The 22,248-nt window shown below is 38.5% G+C and overlaps 1 protein-coding gene across 1 annotated transcript in view; it reads right to left on the bottom strand.

Annotated features, from left to right (window-relative positions):
* SAR1B (secretion associated Ras related GTPase 1B) overlaps positions 1-16,479 on the bottom strand; it is a 24,558-nt gene extending 8,079 nt beyond the window's left edge. The window contains exons 1-3 of the mRNA XM_006086581.3: positions 16,346-16,479; positions 6,808-6,883; positions 3,772-3,891 (exon numbers count right to left, since the gene is read on the bottom strand). Coding sequence (XP_006086643.1) covers positions 3,772-3,891; positions 6,808-6,865 — 178 coding nt within the window. The 5' untranslated portion in view covers positions 6,866-6,883; positions 16,346-16,479. The remainder of the gene's footprint in view (positions 1-3,771; positions 3,892-6,807; positions 6,884-16,345) is intronic.
* Positions 16,480-22,248: the final 5,769 nt, after the last annotated feature.

Genomic DNA, 22,248 nt, shown 5'->3' with positions numbered 1-22,248 from the left:
CCCAGGTTCGATTCAGTCAAGGGCATGTACCTTGTTGCAGGCACATCCCCAGTTAGGGGGTGTGCAGGAGCAGCTGATCGATGTTTCTCTCTCATCGATGTTTCTGACTCTCTATCCCTCTCCCTTTCCTCTCTGTAAAAAATCAAATAAAATATAAATATATATATATATATATATATATATATATATATATATATATATATTTTTATTTCAGAGAGGAAGAGAAAGGGAGATAGAAACATCAATGATGAGAGAGAATCATTGATCAACTGCCTCCTGCACACCCCCTACTAGGGATCGAGCCCGCAACCTGGGCATGTGCCTTTGACTGGAATCGAACCCTGGACCCTTTAGTCCGCAGGCCGACACTCTATCCACTGAGCCAAACCAGCCATGATCATTTGATTCTTTTATATCTTCCATTTCTTGCATTATGTTCATATTTTCCTTAAATCCTTGAGCATATTCATAACAGCTGTTTTAACTTTCTTATCTGCTAATTCTATCATCTTTGTCAATTCTGGGCCTGTTTCTACTGAATTGATTTTTCTCCTGGTTATGGATTATATTTTCCTGCTTCTTTGCATGTCTAGTAGTTTTTTACTTTTATCCTCACCCCAAGGATACCTTCATTGATTTTTTAGAAAGAGGTTAAGGGGGAGAGAGAAATACTGACATGAGAGAAACATCGATGGGCTGCAATACCCACACACACACCCAGACGGGCATTAAACACGAAACCCAGGTATATGCCCTGACGGGGAATCCAACCCACAACCCTTTGGTGTAAGGGACAATGCTCCAACCAACTGAGCCACACCAGCCAGGGCTCTAGTGATCTTTTTATTAGACGGTGGATTTTGTTGTATTCTTTTGAAGAAAGTGGACTTCGTTCTGGCAGGCAGTGGATTGCAGATCAGTTTCTATGCTTTGTTAGGGAAGATTTAAAGTAGCCTTTACTTTGAGGCCACTTTAACCCATTATTAAGGTAGGACCCTTTTGGAGTTTCTATCAAATGCCCTGTGTATTCAACCAAATCTCCCCATTCTGGCTGATGGGAACATGAATGATTTCCGGTGCCATGTAAGCACTTGGAACTATTTGGCTAACAGATCTGCTACAGTCCCTCCTCCAGAAACTGTGCTTTGACTGGCTTTGTGGAGTTTTACACTATGCGTGCACAGATTGGTATTCAGCCACAAAAATGTCTGGAGTTGTTTCTCTGCAGAGCTCATTCCTCTCTGGTACTCTTGCCCAGCAAATTCTAGTCACCTGTGCCTCTCCAAATTCTGGTCTCTGTCTCCTCAACCCACCAAGACTACTGGGTTATGTTTGGGTTTCATCTCCCTGCCCCATGGTCTGAAAATTATCTCCTGTGAAAAAGCTTAAATAAAGAAGGGTTTCTTTTCCTTCTCTCAGGAATCATAGTCATGTGCTAGCTATTGCCCAATATCTGAAAAACAGTTGTAGTATATATTTTTGTCCAGTTTTCTAGTTGTTTACAATGGGAATGTAATTCCAGACTCTGTTACTCCTCGTGGCCAAAAGCAGAAGTCCCCTACAATTACAATGAAAGGTTCAGTGTGATTGTTTACTATTCAGTATAACTGCTAAGGCTCCAGAGTAGTTATCTTGTTAAAAATTCTGTACGTACAGTGCCAATCGAATAAATAATTACTGCAATTTGTGATCAAAGTGTGTTCCTTTCCATAAGGAAAAGATAATGGTTGGATGTAGTTGGAAAACTACCTCTATGGTTATATTCCCTGCTTTATTAAAGAAGTCCCAGTTTGATTAATTTAAGACACAGAACACTGTTGATATCCCAGGAAATTTCCTCTAGCCCCCTCCCAGTCAGTCCCCACCTCCACCTCCACAGAAAAAAACTGATCTGAATTCTGTCACCACAGGTCAGTTTTGCCTGTTTTAGAATTTCATATAAATAGTATCATATGGTATGTAATTTTTTTATGACCAGCTTCTTCCACGCAGTATAATATGCATCTGTATGTATCAGTTTATTCCCTTTCTTGTTCAGTAGAAGTCCATTGTTTACCCATTATATTTTTAAAATATTTTTTTTATTGATTTCAGAGAGAAGGGAGAAGGAGAGAAAGACAGAAACACTAATGATGAGAATCATTGATTGTCTGCCTCCTGCACACCCACACTGGAGATCGAGCCCGCAACGTGGGCATGTGCCCTGACCAGGAACCAAAACATGACCTCCTTGTTCATAAGTCGACACTCAACCACTGAGCCATGCCAGCTGGGCCCATTCTTTTTTTGATGAATATCTGAGCTGTTTCCAATTTTTGGTTATTACAAATAAAGCTAGTATAAGCATTCTTGTACAATGATTTTGGTGAACATATGTTCTTATTTCTCTTAAATAAATACCTAATAGTGGAACTGCCAGATCATAGGGTAGAATATATATATGTTACTTTTTTCACATCTGCTTTTGATTAACTGAAAAATATAAATTGACTTGGTGACTTGAACTGCAGAAAGGTTGAGATAGCAATTGTTTGTGCCACTACTTATACTCCTACTACTTAGAATAATGTCTGGCATAAAGTAGGTGCTCAATAAATATTTGTTGAATAGGTAAAAGAGAGCAACATCAAAAAATTAAAACATGACTTATACACAATATAAGACCACTTTGTAGTCTCTTCCAATTCTGTTGTTTTTGCAGACAATTTTATAAACTCAATTGCACAGTATTGTTCTTGTATCAGAATCTTATTTGCCACTCTCTTCTCATAATATGAAAGATTTGTCCATTTTATAAAATCTTCCTTTTTCAACACCACTAATAGTTTTATAGATAAAATCTTTACTTTGTTCTGTTCTCCTTCCTTGTACTTTATTTACTGAACTAAATAACTAAATAACTAAATAACCTACTTTTTGGTGCAGTTCTCAATTTTATACTCATTATTTAAGGCCATACTCATTATTTCATAATCAATCTGTGGATTAACTTGTCTTTAAATTCTGTGTCTACTTAACTCAGTCTTTTCAACAGTAAAAGTGAGATTCCAATTACTTATATGTTAGGCTTCTTTGTAATAACTGTTACTTTTACTTTACTTTCTCAAAAGGTACCTATTACATAACCATATATATGATGGTATGTATTAAGTCATTATTAATGTCTTTCAGGAAGTCTTTCTTAAAGAAAGCGCAGTAAATTATTTTAAAACTTTCCATAAGTGTATCAATACATGGCTTCTTTTTTGGAATAATTCTATGATCTTTATATTAGGTACTGTTGAAGTTGTTAGGATTAGAAAAATAACTGGTTAATAAATGGAGTCACCAGTAAAGTATAAGAGTGTAATCTGGAAAGAAAAGAAAACAACTACAATCTGTCCACTGAATAATGATTAAAATAGCACAACTTTAAAATCTGAAAGAAATTTATGTATGTAAACAAAGTTATGGTGACTTATATAGCCTAAGTAATATCTGGTTGGATAGACCTTAATCATGTCATAATCACTGAAACGGTAACTTTTTAATTGCTTTAGCTGGAGAAGAGTGTACTAACTGATAAGAAGATCTGAGTATTATTTCAAGACCTAAATATACTCCTGGTAGTTGGGTCTCCTCTCCCCTTCCTCCTCTGTAAAAAAAAAATCAATAAAATATATTTAAAAAAAAAAAATCACCAAACAAAAAAACCCTTTCAGTTAGCGCCTATGAATCAGTATCACTAGATAAAGTAATTAACAGTAACAATGTATGGGGGAATATACTTACTGGGATGTAACGTTGGGACATGTTGTCCAAGTCTGTCATCTTTTAGCATGTGTAGCAATGTTGTTTTTCCTGCATTATCCAATCCAAGAAATACCAATTTACCAGTTTTCTTATATAATCCTATAGAGAAAGCTTTGATTAATCAAAGTAATATCTGACACAGATTATCCAAATAAAATGACCTTCAACAAAATATATTAACAGTTTAGTTATTTAGATACTTTTCTTAATTACTCTGATTTTTTAATAAAGAAACACCTATTAACCTTTTGAACTTTTAGACTTTATAAACTGGCCTGAATAAGCTTGGGACTCTAACTTATTTTTAGTTTTGAAGAGCTATTTTAAATATATTATAATTTGGGAAATCAAATCATTACTAAACTAAACTTCACCCCTATCAAAGAATGTGTGTGTTATCTAAACTTATCTGTAATGCCAAAATCCGTCCCCTTGACGATTTGGGGGTAAATATGTGTGTCTTCTCACTCACAAAATTATTGAAATCATGTATTTATGAAGATAGACCAAAAGCAAAAATAAAGAAAATTTAATGGATGAAAATAAATTAAGTATTTTTGACAATAAAAATTACAGCAAGGCCCTGGCCAATGTGCTCAGGTTAGAGCAGTCAGCCTGAACACTGAAGGTTCGATTCCTGATCAAGGGCAAGTATCTGGGTTGCAGATTCCATCCTGGGCCCTGCTCAGGCACATGTGGGAGGCAACCAATTGATGTCTTTCTCACATCCATGTTCTCTCTCTCTCTCTTCCTCTGCCTCCCACTCTCTCTAAAAATCAATGGAAAAAATATCCTTAGGTGAGGTTTAACAAACAAACAAAAATTTATAGTAAGTTTTTCAGTAAAAGTTTTGCTCACTGTCAAATTTCCATGAGAATAAAATTAAGCTTTACAGGATTGCATAAAACTAAGCAATAAAAACGAAGTAAAACACATAATTTTAGATGTATAACCAAGCATTGATAAAATCATAAATAAACAGAAAAAAAGACAGCATTGACCAAATTATAGACTGGCATTTATTGCAAAATTCCATATTGAGCCTTATTATTTTTCTTTAAAGATTTTTTTAAGAGCTGCTTTAGATTTACAACAAAACTGACAGAAAGGCAGAGATTTCCCATGTGTCCCGTTTCCACACACATATAACCTCCCCCATTATCGACATCACCCACCAAAAAGATATCCTCTTTTTCTTTGTTAAAATATATTTTTATTTATTTTTATTCAGAGAGAGAAAGGGAGGGGGGAGAGAAATAGAAACATCAATGATGAGAATCATTGATTGGCTGCCTCTTGCATGCCCCACGCTGGGGATGGAGCCCGAAACCTGGGCATCTGCTCCAACCAGGAATTGAACCGTGACCTCCTGATTCATAGGTCAACTAACAATTCAGATCCTTAGGGGAAGATTATCTTCCATATTTACTTGAGCTGGGATAAGACATTTGATCTTTATGAATTCTGACAAGTAACTTCTTTAAACATTTTTATTTCTTAAAAGGTTTCTACAGCCTGACCAGTGTGATTCAGTTGGCTGAACATTGTCCCATGCACCAAGAGGTCACCGGTTCCATAACCACTGAGGGCACATGCCCAGGTTGCTGGTTTGATCCCCAGTAGGGGGTGTGCAAGAGAGAGCCAATTGATTGTTCTCTCTCATAGATATTTCTATCTCTCTCCCTCTCTAAAAGCAATAAAAACGTTTTTTGTTGTTAATCCTCACTGGAGGATATTTTCCCATTGATTGTTAGGGAGAGTGGAAGAAAGAGAGAAAGGGAAAGACAGAGAGAAACACATTGACTGGTCCTGTGCAAGTCCTGACCAGAGCCCGGGCCAGGGAGAAGCCTACAATCAAGGTATGAGCCCTTGACTGGAATTGAACCCAGGATCCTTTGGTCTGCAGGCCAACGTTCTATCCACTGAGCCAAACCGGCCAGGGGATAAGATTCCAAAATGGAACACCAAGAACATTTAAACTTTAATCTGTACAGTGGGTTGGACTAAATTTTTTTCAATAAACATCGATTTACTGTTCTACCCATTCATGCATTCATTGGTTGATTCTTGAACAGAGGTCGAACCTGCAACCTCGGTGTATTGGGATGACGCTCTAACCAACTGAGCTACAGGCCAGGGCATTTTTTTATTAAGTTTTTTATTGATTGATTTTAGAGAGAGAGGAAGGGGGATATATATATATATATATATATATATAGAGAGAGAGAGAGAGAGAGAGAGAGAGAGAGAGGAGAAACAGAGAGAAGAGAGAGAGAGAGAGAAAGAGAAAGAGAGAGAAAGAGAAAGAGAAAAGGAAACATCAATTTTTATTGTCCCATTTATGTATGCATTCATTGGTTGATTCTTGTATGTGCCCTGACCAGGGATTGAACCAGCGCAACCTTGGTGTATCGGGCATGACACTCTAACCAACTGAACTACCTGGTCAGGGCTATTATTTATTAATTGCTGTATTATTTTCCATATGCACAATTATAAACCTACTTTTGCCCCATCCTGTAATATACCTATTAACCACTTTAAGGAGTAGAAATTATTATTTTACAGATAAGGAAACTAAGGCTAAATTGGGTAAAGTAATTTGCGTAAGATTACATAATTTATAAGAGCTACAGTCAGTCATTAAACTTTTTTTTACAACTTCTTTTTTTAAATATATTTTTATTGATTTCAGAGAGGAAGGGAGAGGGAAAGAGAGATAGAAACATCAATGATGAGAGAGAGAATCATTGATCAGCCACTTCCTGCACGCCCCCCACTGGGGATCAAGCCCGCAACCCCAGGCATGTGCCCTTGGCCGGAATCGAACCTGGGACCCTTCAGTCCGCAGGCCGACCCTCTATTCACTGAGCCAAACCGGCTAGGGCTGTTTTTTACAATTTCAAAGATCACATTCTTAACTACTGGGTATATATATAAAGAGGTTCTAGACAAATAAGCACTTTTATATAAGTAGGCTTAAATGGATAATAGAGAATAAAGAGCCAACATTACCTAAAAACTGTAGCACACTGCTGAAACCACTATAAATCCAGTCAAATATGAAGGACATATCCAAATCTTACAGGGTCTGGAAAAAAACATGTTTGAATTTAGTAGACAACATTAAATGCCAATATACATTAAACAACAACAACATTAACCAACTCTGAGTAAATAACCCTACAACAATCTTACCACAAAGAATTAAACACTCTTATCCAGGCTGGTCTAACCTGATCTATACTGATGCATAAAAATGCTATTAAAATACTAAGTAGAGACCATTTTTTGCCCATCAAAGGAACCAACACAAAGAAGAAGAAAAAAGTTAACATAAAAAAAGAAATATAACAGCCAGGACTAGAAAAAGTGTGGTAAAAGAGGCATTGTTAGTGGCAGTATAAATTTCTACAAATCTTTCCCAAAACCAATTTGGCAATAATAAATCTGTTGATACCACTTGACCTAAGAATTCTACTTTCAGAAATTGTCCTAGCCCTGGACAATGTGGCTCAGTTGGTTGAGCATCTTCCCATGCATGGAGAGGTTGCCAGCTGGATTACCAGTCAGGGCACATGCCCGGGGTACAAGCTTGATCTGCAGTAGGGGGTGTGCAATGGACAACCCATCAATTTTTTTTCCTCTCTCTCTCAAACATAAAATCAGTAAAAACATTTTTAAAAAAAGAAATAGTTCTAAATATGGAAAAAGTTTATATATAAAGATGTGCATCAAAGTGTTATATAAGAAAAATTTTAGATATAATCCATGTTCAAATTAAATTAATTATAGTACACATGACCTATGGAATATTTACCAAAAATGATGGAGTGGGGGCAGGAAGAGCAGGAAGAAGAGAAAGAAGAGAAGAAAATTTATGATAAAATAAGTTTCAAAGTCAGATTATACCTAATGGAATAAAAAACCTTTTTCTATTTCTTTTGGTCTTTTGAAGTAGATGGTACCAGATGGTAAATTTCTGTGTTTGTCTTTTACTTACACTTTTCAAATTTTAATCATATTACTGAATGTTTAAAAAAAAATCTTGATCTTCTCAAGCTAGGCCTTCTCGATCATCAATAAAACTTTCCTTACCCTCCTCACCTTACTAGCATGAGCAGAATTTTGTTCCTGCATTCAGTTGATTCCTGATTAAGACAGTGACTGGCAAATTATGAAGCTTCATGTGTCAGTATCACAAGAATAAGATCTACAACAGCAATATATTCAGGGTATCCCAAAAAACGTATACACGCTTTAACAGCTGAGAGCTCAATTTTGTAAATGAAATGTATTTTAATAAATATTGCCTTTATAATTATTCAATGTGTGTATATGCATTTTGGGGGACACCCTATATACTAATATACAACAATCTAATATCTTAGTTCTTGTTTTACTCAAGTTGAAAATTATACCTCATTCTACTATTATTATTTTAGGTCATTTAGAAATTGAAACTTGTAGTCGGAGAAAATATATACAAGTGGTTTATCTTTTTTTAGGTATTTCATATATGTTTTTCAAAGAGAATAATAAATTTATTGGGATGATCACTTCATAAGTTATATAAATGTGTGAAACTGAAAGGGGAGAGCAAAAAGTCAGATATTGTTAGATGATATGATTGGGTTAGGGACCTGCAAGCAGAGTAAAAATCAATGGGTGCTAATGAGTGAGGCAGGAGCCAGAGTGATAAACAAGCCTCAGACAAATTTAGGTATTTGGTCATGCTTGCTACCTATGTATATGGACATAAGAAAGAACACTGACTCAACCTTTCAACTTAATAAAAACAGCAAAACAAACAAAAACAGCTACCATTTATTGAGCATATGGTCTAGCTCAGCGGATAGAGCGTCAGCCTGTGGACTCAAGAGCAGGAGCTCTGGAGCCAGGACTTGACCACTTACTACCTACCTGTAAAATGGAGATAACAGTAGCTACCTGAGATGGTGGTTGTGAAAATTAAATAAATTACTACGACACATCTTGCATGGAGTAAGCATTCAGTATTAGCTGCTATTATTATTTCTTCTTCTATATGGCCCACAGTACTAGGTCACCACTAACCACCCTAACAACCTTTCAAAGTAGATATATTACTGTTCCCATTTTACAGAAGAAGAAACTGATGCTAAAATAACTATAACTCAACTATTAGTGATTGGCACCTCTCAGTTTCAAACCTGGGTCTTTCTGACCTCCACTTCCAGGCCCTTTCTCTAACGAAAAAAAAACCACATATTTTTTCTGACTTTTTGTTGTTGTTAATCCTCACCCGAGGATATTTTTCCATTGATTTTTAGAATGGAAGGGAGGTGGAGAGACAGAGAGAAACATCAAGGTGGAGAGACACATTGATTGGTTGCCTCCTGCATGTGCCCTGACCAGGGCCTAGGATCAGCCTGCAACTGAGGTACGTGCCCTTGACCTGAATTGAACCCACAACCTTTCTGTCCTTGAGCCAAGGCTCTATCCACTGAGCAAAATCAGCTATGGCAACATATAGTTTTAACGGTTAAAATTTGCTTAAAGCCCTAACCGGTTTGGCTCAGCGGATAGAGCGTCGGCCTGTGGACTCAAGAGTCCCAGGTTCGATTCCAGTCAAGGGCATGTGCCCTGGTTGTGGGCACATCCCCAGTGGGGAGTGTGCAGGAGGCAGCTGATCGATGTTTCTCTCTCATCGATGTTTCTAACTCTCTATCCCGCTCCCTTCCTCTCTGTAAAAAATCAATAAAATATATTAAAAAATAATAATAAAATAAAATAAAATTTGCTTAAAGTATTATATACCATTTTTTAGTTACTTCAGCTCATGACTCTGATGTATAATCCTTCTTCCTCATATCCACATCCAATTATTCCCCAATTCTATCAATTTCTATGGAGAAGACTCAAACTTTCTTTGATTCCCACAGGAGAATCACCTAGTCAAGAACCTTATGTCACATTCCTAAACTGCTATCTTAATCTCAAAATTTGTTTCTCCCATTTGTACACACCCTCCAGAATGGTTTCATCAATATGTCATCTTGGACTTGACTTGCATAGTCAGGGTGATTATAATTCCCAGTTTCACTCGCAAAAGGTCCTGATTTAGGTGTTAAATTATGTGGCCACCCCATACATGTGGGTGGAGAGTCACTGGAAGTTTGTAAGCTGAAAGACCATCACTTGAGATGGTCTTTAAGGGACAGATAGGGGTGGAAGAACCAACAGACCCCAGAAGGGTAGAAGGTAGAACTAAAAGAGACAGTGAAAAAACTAGAAAGCAAAGAAGTTAGTCCCATCATATACAGCTGCAGAAATGTCACACCTGGCTTTGGCGACAAGAAGACAATTGTTGAGAGCATGAGCAGCCTGCAGTGTCGCAGTAATACAGGACAGCCTAAGGCCAGTACTTAAAGTACAGCAGAGCCTATCTACATGATTCATTAACTGTGTGATCTTAAATGAGTTACAAGTTTCTTCTGCAAAATCTTTCAGGGTGCTATAAAGATCAAATGAGCCTGGCCGGCGTGGCTCAGTGGTTGAGCATCCACCAATAAACCAGGTCACAGTTTGATTCCCGGTCAGGGCACATGCCCAGGTTGTGGGCTCGATCCCCTGTGTGGAGCATGCAGGAGACATCCGATCAATGATTCTCTCTCATTATTGATGTTTCTATCTCTCTCTCCTGCTCCCTTCCTCTCTGAAATCAATACAATATATATATATATTTAAAAGATCAAATGAGATACAATGCACAAAATAAGTATTTAATACCTAGTTGCTGTATTAACAAGTGAATGGACCTTAGCCGGTTTGGCTAAGTGTATAGAGCACCAGCCTGCAGACTGAAGGGTCCCGGGTTCAATTTCGGTCAAGGGCACATGCCAAGGTTGCAGGCTCATCATTGATGTTTCTATCTCCCTCTCCCTCTCTCTCTCCCTTCCTCTCTGAAATCAATAAAAATATATTTTTTAAAGTGAATGGGGCAGGAGGTTAATAAGTGGAGGCAGTGAGGAGAAATTCCTCTTTCAAAAAGTTTGAGATGAGCCCAGTTGGTGTGACTCACTGGTTGAGTGTCAACCTATGAACCAGAGGTCACAGTTCGATTCCTGGTCAAGGTACATGCAGGCTCATTCTTCAGTAGGGGTTGGCAGGAGGCAGCTGATGAATGATTCTCTCATCATTGATGTTTTTATCTCTCCCCCGCTCCCTTCCTCTCTAAAATCAATAAAAATGTTTTTTCAAAAGTGTGAGATGGAATGAGGGAAATGAGATTTTCTTTTTAAGGAAAGGTGAAGCTTAGAGTACGTTGATAAACTGAAGGGAAGGAGCTAATGGAAAGGGAGAGGTTAAAGATGAGAGAGAAAGAGAAGGAAGGAGTTAACCAAAAGGGGCAAAGTTTCAAGAGGAGACTGGGCTGAGAGCACTTCGGGTCCTCTAAGATTACAAGAAAGGCGGGCCAAGTACGTATAGTGGAGGTGGCAGGAATCTGACTCCAAAAGTGAACAAGGGGTGTAGAGAAATTCTGAGGAGCAGAGCAAGGATTAAAATAGCCACTGTGCAGGAAAAGATCAAGTTAAAAGAAGAGTCAAGTGCTTGGCCGGAGTTGAAAAACATTTAGCAGTACCAATCTGCACTGATTTCCAATCTCCCCTACTCCTCCCCACCCTCACTCTCCAACAGTGCTTAACTTTAGAGAACACTGAGTGAAGGAGGATTATGGACTTCCAGAACAGGACCTAATAAAAGACAAGGGAACAGGAAATTGAGAGTACTAGTAAGAGAGACTAAGGTGAGGTGATCAGAAGTTCAGGCTGAGTGGAAAAAGGTACAAAGGCAGTGGTGCATAGGGATGGGAATCAATGGCAGGGTTCTCAAAATATAGAACTGGGAGAAAAGGAGGAAAGCCTTTCGTAGAAAAGCAGGCATTGATGTAGTAAAAGGGTGAGGTGGGCCATAACTGTGTCAGAAAAACAGAGGCGAATGTGGAGTCCAAGAATCCAAGAGAGACCCTGGCTAGGTGGCTCAGTTAGTTGGAGCATCCTCCCATGTACCGGAGGATCTCAAGTTCGATGCTGGTCAGGTCTGCCACGTGCGGGAGGCAACTGATTGATGTGTCTCTCTCATCCTCACATCAATGTTTCTCTCTCCCTTCTCACTATCTCTCTTTAAAAAATAAAAAAAAATAAAAAAAGGTTGTAGATTAATCTGAGAGAGAGAGAGAGAGAGAGAGAGAGAGAGAGAGAGAATGGCACCTATTTACTGCTATAAAATTTGTCCCAAAAGAAATAATTTAGCCCTGACCAGTTTGGCTCAGTGGATAGAGTGTCGGCTTGAAGACTGAGGGGTCCCAGGTTCGATTCCGGTCAAGGGCATGTACCTTGGTTGCGGGCACATCCCCAGTAGGGAGTGTGCAGGAGGCAGCTGATCGATGTTTCTCTCTCATCGATATTTCTAACTCTCTATCCCTTTCCCTTCCTCTCAGTAAAAAATCAATAAAATATATTTTAAAAAAGAAATAATAACATATGGGGAAACTCTGCTTTAGAAGATAATGAGATATTTATATTTCTAAAAACTCGTGGTTTCTAAGAACCTTAAAACAAGCTGGGAGTCATTAGTCATTTTAAAGTACAGATAAAAATGCCTAACTAAGAATAAAAGTTACTTAGCCACAAACAGATACCTGAGCCCTGAGAACAGGTTACACAACACCATGACACCCTATTAAGACATGTGAAGAGCAAAGGTCAAGAACAAGGAAACATATGCTCATCAGCAGATTTATTTATTGCATGAACACCAAACAGGAAAAGCCCTATACAGATTGGAAACGTGATCTAACTCATGTAACATGAAAATCAGTGCAAAGGGTTTAGTGGAATAGAACCTCTCAGATTAAAAATAACTTCTTACACACAAAAAAACAACCTTCTTAAATAGGCAAATCCTTAGAATAAGTAGATTAGTGTTTTTCAGACAGGAAGGGAAGAGAAAACTGGGAGGAGTGGCTGCTAATGGGTACTGGGTTTCTTTTTGGGGGTGACAAAATGTTCTGGAATTAGACAGTGGTGATGGTTGCATAACATTGTGAATATGCTAAAAACACTGAACTGTATTTATAAGGGTAAATTTTATGATACATGAACTACTCAATAAAGGTAATATTAAAAATTAGTCAAATTTACATGATCTTTTAATATTTACAACAAATTTATATAAGTAATTAGGCAGAACCATTTAGGTGTAAACTTTAGGGGAAAAAAATAAATAAACTACAACAGGATACAAACACTCCAAAAAGTACTACTCAAAGAAAATAAAAGCTATGATAGTCTAAAGAGGCAAATATGATATCAGAGTAGGATTATACAATCAATACATTAATAACTTTTGGAAATAAAGTATGGTAGAGCTATGGTAAAATGGATAGAGTACCTGTCTAGAATTTTAAAAATATGGATTTAACACGCATATTTTGAAATACATACTATTATTTCATTCTGGAAAAGTCAATCTTTCTGAGTCCCCGTTTCGTCCTACTATAATGGGAATAACCACCTGCCTCAGTGTTGTAAGAATGGTTAAATAGCCCTAACCGGTTTGGCTCAATGGATAGAGCGTCGGCCTGCGGACTCAAGGGTCCCAGGTTGGATTCCGGTCAAGGGCATGTACCTTGGTTGCGGGCACATACCCAGTAGGGAGTGTGCAGGAGGCAGCTGATCAATGTTTCTCTCTCATCGATGTTTCTAACTCTCTATCCCTCTCTCTTCCTCTCTGTAAAAAAATCAATAAAATATATTTTTAAAAAAAAAGAATGGTTAAATATGATAATGTACCCCAAAACACCTTGAATACTATACAATATAAGATGGTGTTAACTCATCCAGACTAAATTACTTAAAGTTCAGTGCACAAAACTTTAAATGCCAATTTTCAAATTAACTTCAATATTAACAATTTTTAGGCCTGGTCTGGTATGGCTCAGTTGGTTAGAGCACTGTCCTGATATGCCAAGATTGCGGGCACATGTAAGAATCAACCAATGAATGCATAAATAAGTAGAAAAACAAAAATTGATGTTTCTCTTTCTCTCTCAAATCAATTAAATTTTTTAAAACATATTAACAACTTTTAATATGAGCAAGTTTTAAATATTCTGATTCTATTTTAAATATTAACAACACTGTCACCAGAAAGGGCACTAGACTAGTTTCCTTCAACTCGAGGTAAAAGGAAATTTCACTAGAAGAGATTAACCAAAATTTTTTATCTAATTGCGTCAGGTTTATGATTAAATCATGGACAGGTTTCGGGGGATGGAAAGTGGAGGAAGGGGGAGGGGTGACAGGGGAAAAAGAATAAACAAACAAATAAAAAAAGGTACAAAATCCATAAGGTGAGTATACTATCTGTAAGCTAATTTAGAATTATATATACCTCTCTCTCTAATTGAAATACTAGAAATATAAAGAAGGCCAAAACCTCTTCTTGACCATGTTTTGCAGAATTTCAGCAAGGCCCTGTGCATTATTAAGGATCGAGAGTAACCATGTTCGGTGTTTCAAGACAATACTGCTTTATAAATATTCTCCCCTAAAACTGTTAGATTTTCTTTCTATAGCCTTTAAACTTTTAAAGCAGTGATGCAAATAAAAAACTCCAGAAAATATTTTAGGAATGAATACATAGCAATTACAATAATGGAACATGACCTTTTGGTTAATGTAATCAATAAAAAGTACACACTAAGTTTCCTCTAGGGAAAAGTGATACTCGGTTGAAAGACAGTTAAATCTGTGACAAATACCAATAGTAGGATTCTTTTAAGAATGAAAAAAGGGGGGAAACCTCTGTATTATGAAAAAAGTTGTGTGTGAGTACTGAACTTGCCTGTACTGAATTAAGAAAATGAAAACTGCCCAGCTGTTTTGGCTCAGTGGATAGAACATCGGCCTGCAGACTGAAGGGCCCCAGGTTCGATTCTCATCAAGGGCACATGCCTGTGTTGTGGGCATGGTTCCCAGTAGGGGGCAGGAGGCAGCCGATCAATGATTCTCATCATGTTTCTATCTCTCTCTCTCCCTTCCTCTCTGAAATCAATAAAAATGTTTTTTAAATGAAAATTGACATAAGCAATGACAAATTTCAATCCTTAAAATATTTTAACTGAAATTGTTCTAAAACGTATACACAAGGAAGAGAAACTTTTCAACACTGTGATTTTAAAATTATTTGCTTAATAATGTTTTGCAGAGAAATAATTTAAATGAGTTTCAGATAAGTGTACGTAAGGAAGAGGGTGGAAAAATACTCATTACTATAGAATTCTGATTGGTAAGCTTCAAATGATGTGGCAGTGATTTTTATTTTTAATAGCCCAATCTTTTGTCTCAATTCTTGCTTGAAATGCAAGGAAAGGGAAGTTAAAATGTACCTCATTTAAACTGCTAATCTTCGTAATTATTGAAAACACTTCTCTAACATTTCTAAAATAAAGGCAACACCTTCCTTTTCCGCAAACTCAGAAAATACCAATGAACTGTAAACCTGAAAGTTTTTAAAGTTCAAAATAGTTTGGTAATGAATGCAAATCCACTAAACAATATTACTTATACAACTGCTTTGATACATCAGCACCACTAATCATTGACAAACTGTAAAGCTTCCTTTATTCCTCCTCTGTAAACTAGGAATGATACCGCTCCCTTCCTTAGTGGATTGCTGTGAGCATAGCTAGCGCCTTCAAACAGTAGTCAATACATGTTCCTTTCCTTTTCTTTCATTTGCTTCAATGTGACTTACTCTTAACTGGTACTTAACACTGGACAGTCGACATTCTTCAGAGTTGGACAGACCCTGATTTAACAACATGCAAATAATACTAGGTTGAATTTTTCTAGGTAAAAAGATCTCTTAACCTCATTTTGCCCACGTACCAAATACCTTAAATTTCTGACGAGTTTGGTGGGGGGGGGTTTTTGGCCTCCCATGTCAGAGTTTTCGCTGCTGTCAAAACAAATTTCTATCTTGTAAAATCCTGGAACAATTTATAAGTCATTACAGTTTCCCCCAGAAGTGGATTTTTCCCCACTCGAATGGGACTTGAGCTGTGGCACCTGCGCTGTGGCAAGACGTCAACTCCCAGTAGTAAAGCGCCGTGAGCCCCTAATTGGGAGGCTGAAAACAACACGCAGTGTCACAGCCTCTTGAGCTGTCAGATTCCGGCCGCCCTCGCCTTACCAGGTGAGGAAACTGAGGCCGAGGGCAAGGAAGGGCTTGCCTGCAGTTTAGAGTCATCTCGTTCTTTCCTCAAATAACCCACCGTTTGACGGCAGCGGTGTCCTGCCCAGAGGACCATCACAGCGGCCCCGCACAACAGAAAAGGAACCCGCCCTGCCTCGCGCCGCCTGATTCCGGGGCGAAAAACAGGCGCCCCTTCCTCGCCCCGCCACAGGAGGGGACTCTGGAGGAGCCCAGACCCAAAAAGTGCGCCTTCCTCGGGATCCACAGCTGCCGCCCGCCGGTTCTCCCCAGAGGAGAGGCCGTCACTCACCTGCGATTGGAGAGAACGCGATTCCTTAATTGGCGTCAGCCCTACACCCTCCGAAACCCAACAGCAAAGCGCGATGGCTGCCGCTGCCCCAGCTCCCGTCAACTCCTTCCGGGCCCGCGGGTGCTTCACTCCTGATTGTCCGCAGGATTGTAGCACCGGGAAGCCCAAGTTCCGCCTCCTACGGTTCCGCCTCCAGTCCCAGCTGAGCACGTCTCCCCGCAGCCCGATCCCCCCACACCGGCCCAAAGGTGCTTCCGGGGCCCATGGGACTAAACAGAGAGGGAAATACCAGTCCCTACCTTGGGGAAATTATCCGTGACATCATTTTTTTAAATGTGCTTTTATTGATTTCAGAGAGAGGAAGGAAGAAGCACAGACGAACATCAGTGTGAAAGAAACATCAAGGGCTGCCTCCTTCACATCCCCTGCTGGGCATGTGCCCTGACGGGGGAATGGAACTGGGGACCTCCTGGTACATGGGTCTACGCTCAACCACTGGGCTTTCTCGAATTCACAAATGACTTACAAAATGTAGCTCAGTGCCAGATAATGTGTTAGCTGCTGGGTATTGAGCTTTAACAAGACTGCCTTGACTCTGCAGTTCATTGTTAATAGATTAGCGTTACTTTCTTTAAATGTGTTTAAATGGGAATATTTTGGTGCCTGGAATGGAAGTGTGATGACAGTGCTTCCAAGACTGCTCTTGTAAGAAGGTTAAAACCTGTATTTTTATAAAAATGTATTTGAGCCTTGGCCAGTGTGGTTCCGTTGGTTGGGTGTCCTCCCGTGCCCGGAAAGCTTGCAGGTTAGATTCTCAGTGAGGGCACATGTCTGGGTTGCTGGCTGATCTCCAGGGGGGTTTGTGCAGGAGGCATTCCCATGAATCTTTCTCTCTCACACGGATGTTTCTCTCTCTCCCTCTCCCTTCCCCTCTCTCTAAAAATCAATTTAAAAATTGTTTTAAATTTATTTGAGTCAAACAGAGGACAACTGGAAGCAAGATCTCAACAGATTGAGGAAAAAACACTTCCTAGAATGACAGTTTGCAGTTTCTTTTATGAATTTGAAATTAAGGTGGGAACATAAGGAAAATTAAATGAAGATGGGAGTTAACAAGGTGAGACTGGATTACAGTATGGTTAACAAGAGTATGTGCTCCGTTGAGATGCTTATGCCTCCTAGGAGTCTGAAAAAGAGAATTACTCTGGCATTCCAAAAGTGAGTTAACCTAGTGTACAAGAACAATGGACAGGGCTTGCTCAGGCAAAGATAACCCTTTTACTAAAGCAGTTATATGCTTGGGGCATGACGACCCACCATGATCTTCCCATGAAGATCATGGAATTCATGATGAGATCAGCCTGTGAGGTTGCTTTCAGTAGAACCCATTTTTTAAATATATTTTTATTGATTTCAGAGAAGAAGGGAGAGGGAAAGAGAGAGAGAAACATCAATGATGAGAAAGAACCATTGATCGGCTACCTCCTGCACACCCCCTACTGGGGGTTGGACCCAAAACCTCGGCATGTGCCCTTAACCAGCATAGAACCTGGGACCTTTCAGTCCACAGACCATCGCTCTATTCACTGAGCCAAACCGACTAGGGTTCTGCAGCAGTTTTAATGTTTGCCCTGATGTTCCCATGTGTGCTAAGCCACTCCCCAGCCATGTGCATTTGTTTACTTGTAGTGACTGATGAATGTGATCATTTACTAGACCTATTCACAGTATAAATTTAAAATTACTGTAATACATACAGAAAACTTTTCTGTGAAATTAAACTTTTCTTTTTTATACATAACTTTAATTACATAAACATGTCTACTTAAGTAAAAATAGGTAAACTAATTTGTCAATTTTTTAATATACGCAGCATTTGGAAGACCTACTTTATTATATAATGGACTTTCAGCTTTAAGGGACACTCCCTCGCCCAAATTCGTCCATTATATCGAGGTTTTACTGTATTAATTGAATAAATTAATTAATCAATGAAAGAACTGCGGAGGACATTCAGCAGAAAGTATAATAAAAAATAGGTTTAACCCTGGCCAGATGGTTCAGTTGGTTGGAGTGTCGTCCCATACACCAAAAGGTTGCAAGTCTGATTTCCAGTTAGGGTACAAACTTAGGTTGTGGGTTCAATCCCCAGTCGGGGTGTGTATGGGAGACAACCAATTGATGCTTCTCTCTGGAATCAATGTCTCTCCCCCCCGCCCTTCCATTCTCTCTAAAAAAATCAATAAACACATATTTTTTAAAAATATATATCTCAATATTAAAAAAATCTAAAAATAAATAGAAGTAAATCTGATACATATACACATGGAGGGTGCAGATGCAGCAAAAGGGTCATGTTGTTCTGAAAAATAAGAGTAAAAAATTGAATGACATCAGTTTATTTTTTTATTATTTTTATTTTTTTATAGCAAAGGTGGAAATTTTATTGAAGAACAAGTACAGACTCCCATGTGGGGAGGGGGAAAGAGTCCTCGTGACATCAGTTTAGAAATGTGTATGGTAGTGTAGGGTAAGTATAGGTAGTTGGACCAAAGAAATATCAATACCCTTAACAACTAGTAACAGCTCTAATAATTTTTTCTTGATATTTGTGTGACCACATTTTAAGAAGTCAGAGAAGGATTTGACAATGTGTAGACAGTACTAAACTATTTTTCATATGCTGTCTTACCAGTTAACTTCCTATTGTTAACTTAGGGTAGGCAGATGACAAATGCTGCTTTCTTTCTCAATAGTTTAAAACTGACTACATTAAAAATGTATAAAAAAATTTAAGAGACTTAACTATAGTTTTTGGAGGAGTAATAGTAACATGGATTTTTAGGGCTGGAACAAATTTTAGAAAAAAAGTTGCTTACGTATTAGCAAATTATTTGTATATTTAACCTGATTTAACCAATGAGGTTATTTACTTTTTGAAATGGCTAATCCTCTCCATCAGTTTTTTTCTTTGGACACAGATATTGCTTAAACAGAACAAAGTTCAAAGAAGCGTGATTTAACCAAATCAAACTCCTGTGCCAGCGTCAACAAACCAAGATCATTAAGGAATTGCATAAAAAAGAGAAAGAAACTAATGCGATTTTGAGACCAGGTGTGAGCATTTGCCCATTTGAAGAGTCACCCTGATTTTCTGTCTGACCTCAGGAAGATTCAGTTTCTCTCTCAGGTCTATTTTCTCTTTACAAGATTGAGAAACTTGAGCCTGGCCCATGTGATTCAGTGGGCGTGCAGGAGGCAGCGGATCAATGTTTCTATTGCTCTCCCTCTCCCTTCCTCTCTCTCTAAAGTCAATAAAAACATTTTAAAAAAGATTGAGAAGCTTGAGCTTGTCATATTTTTAACTGTTCTTGGATATATGATTTGGGACTTTTATAAAACAGTTGGGCCAAAGTATCATCTTCATCCTAAAGAAGTCTTAATAGTTGTAACTTGTACAAAGAGTTGTGGAATTCCACACACAGCAAACATATTTTAGTAAGGTTCTCAGGAAAATGATTATATAGAATTAGGATAAAATTTAATACTTTTGAATTCTTACTGTTTGTTTTTCAGACCTGAGATAGCAGTTTAGGTCTTGCTCATTTTGTATATAATTTAACCTTTTATAGCAGGCATTTGGTATTAAATAAGTTGTACTTCACCCTTCAGAGATTGTGAAACCTTTGGTATGACATTTTAGTCAATAGTATAAACCTGTAGTTTACAAAAGGGGTTTATCATTAGCTCAGAGCAGGAAAAAACTACCTAGAATGGAGGCAGCTAAATTGATATTGACTAATCACTCCAGTTTCTCTCTCTCTTTGGCCTCAAAAGTAAAAAAAAAACAGTCTACTTGCCAAAGAAAAAAGTGTACTCTCCCAGAAGGGAAGTTTTTTTAAAGTTATGTCCTGGTCTTTTGGTTCCGTAGGGTGTGTGTGTGGCGGGGGAGGTTGGCGAAGACTTTGGTTTCAGGTGCAACTGGATGTCAAAGTTCGCTTCTCTACACAAGCTTCAGCTGCATGACTTGCATTTTTGGTCTGTTGTCTCTGAGGACTTGTATTATTTGCATCTTCTTCCTTCCCTGGCCTTTTTTTTAATATTTATTTTTTTTAGTTTATTGATTTTAGAGGGGGCGGGCAGGAAGAGAAAGAGAAAAAAACCACACTGACTTGTTGTTCCACTTACTTATGCATTCATTTATGATCTTGTATGTGCTCTAGGGCTTGAACCCACAAACCTGGCATATCTGATGGATACTCTAACCAACTGAGCTACCTGGCCAGGGCCTCCTTCCCCTGCTTTGACAGCAATTGTGGGCAATGAGTTTGGCCTAAAAAGCGTTAAGCAAATATCAATACTCTCATGAATAGATGTCAAGGGCAAATAAGATATCATAGTTGGAGCCAAATTACAAATATTGATTTAATTTAAGAGGTAGGATAGAATAGAGAAATCAGAAAGGGGGGAGGGAGTAGATTGCCAAAGCATTTCTTGCTTCCATTCTCTGTTTGACATCTCTTTTCTCTGATTTCACACCTTTCTGGGATATTTTTTTTAAATATGTTTTTATTGACTTCAGAGAGGAAGGGAGAGAGAGAGAGAGAGAGAGAGAGAGAGAAACATCCATGATGAGAGAGAATCATTGATTGGCTGACCCCTGTACTCTCCCGACCAGGGACCAAGCCCACAACCCAGGCATGTACCCTTGACGGGAATTGAACCCGGGACCCTTCAGTCCCCAGTCATCACTCTATCCACTGAGCCAAACCAGTCAGAGTCCTTTCTTGGATCTTTATCATATCCTGCCTTGATTTGTGTATTTTTTTGAGCATGTCTATTCTAGTTATGCATTCCAGAGCTGGGGATGTAACCACAGGATAGATTCAGGGACTCACTGGGCCCCCTGTTAGATGGGACCTGAGGGAAAACTCTATTGTTTACTATAAGCTCCTATTTTCACTGATAGAGCAGAGTGTCATTTTGGGTCTCGAGGAGTTTGTGTTAATTTAGGAACTGTGTCCAGTATCCCCTGAAAAGTCTGATCATTTCCTTTTTATTCAAAGTACAGTCAAGCTGGTAAATGGTCATTCATCCTGTGGACTAAAAAGGAACCACATACTAAACCAGACAAGCTCAGGGGAGGCTTTCATGGCAAGCCGTACAAACACAAGAGACCTAAAATAACTGTCTAGGATTATTGGCAGCGAAACCGGCTCCAGATGTTAGACTAGTGGCGTCAGACTGGACCTTGGCTGGGCAACCTCAGTACTTGAGTTCTGGTTAAGAAAGAATTCAGAGGCAAGACTCAAACTATAAGAGAGTTTATTTAGGAAGGCATAGAGGTAGAAGAAGTGAGCCATAGAAGAAATGGGCTCAGAAAACAAGTAAGGCAAAAGAAAGTATTGTAATGTACCCCGCGAATCACACAAGGACGCCTCAAGAAGTCGAATTAAAGAGTCACATTTATTGCAAATCCGGGACTATGAGGGGGCATTTCGCTCTCCCAGATCTCATAGTGCCCGCCCCATCCCCAACACCAGATTTATAGAGGCAAAGATCACAAAGGTATTGATTACATCCCAAGGTTTGGAATGAGGAACCTGGTTTGCAAAAAGCAGTTTACAGAAGCAGACTTAGCATGTTATCTCAATTACAGTTTTTGGGTCTCCGAAACACTGAGTCAACAGGGACACATTAACTGGAGCCCTCTGACCTTGGGATAATTGTGCTGTCCTTCCCAAGTAAAGGAAAATGTGCTTTCTAAGACCAGTATGACCACAACCAATGGGATTTCACATTACAATCAATAGGGTATTTAATCGAATGGGGTGATTTATATAATTCAGAAAATTAAAATAACTTTTCTATTATTTTAGCAAGAAAATAAGTACAGTATAGAA

This window comes from Myotis lucifugus, unplaced genomic scaffold (genome assembly GCF_000147115.1).
Source record: "Myotis lucifugus unplaced genomic scaffold, Myoluc2.0 scaffold_28, whole genome shotgun sequence".
NCBI lineage: Eukaryota > Metazoa > Chordata > Mammalia > Chiroptera > Vespertilionidae > Myotis > Myotis lucifugus.
The sequence above is the reverse complement of the archived record's forward strand: the minus strand, read 5'-3'. Positions and strand labels throughout refer to the sequence as shown.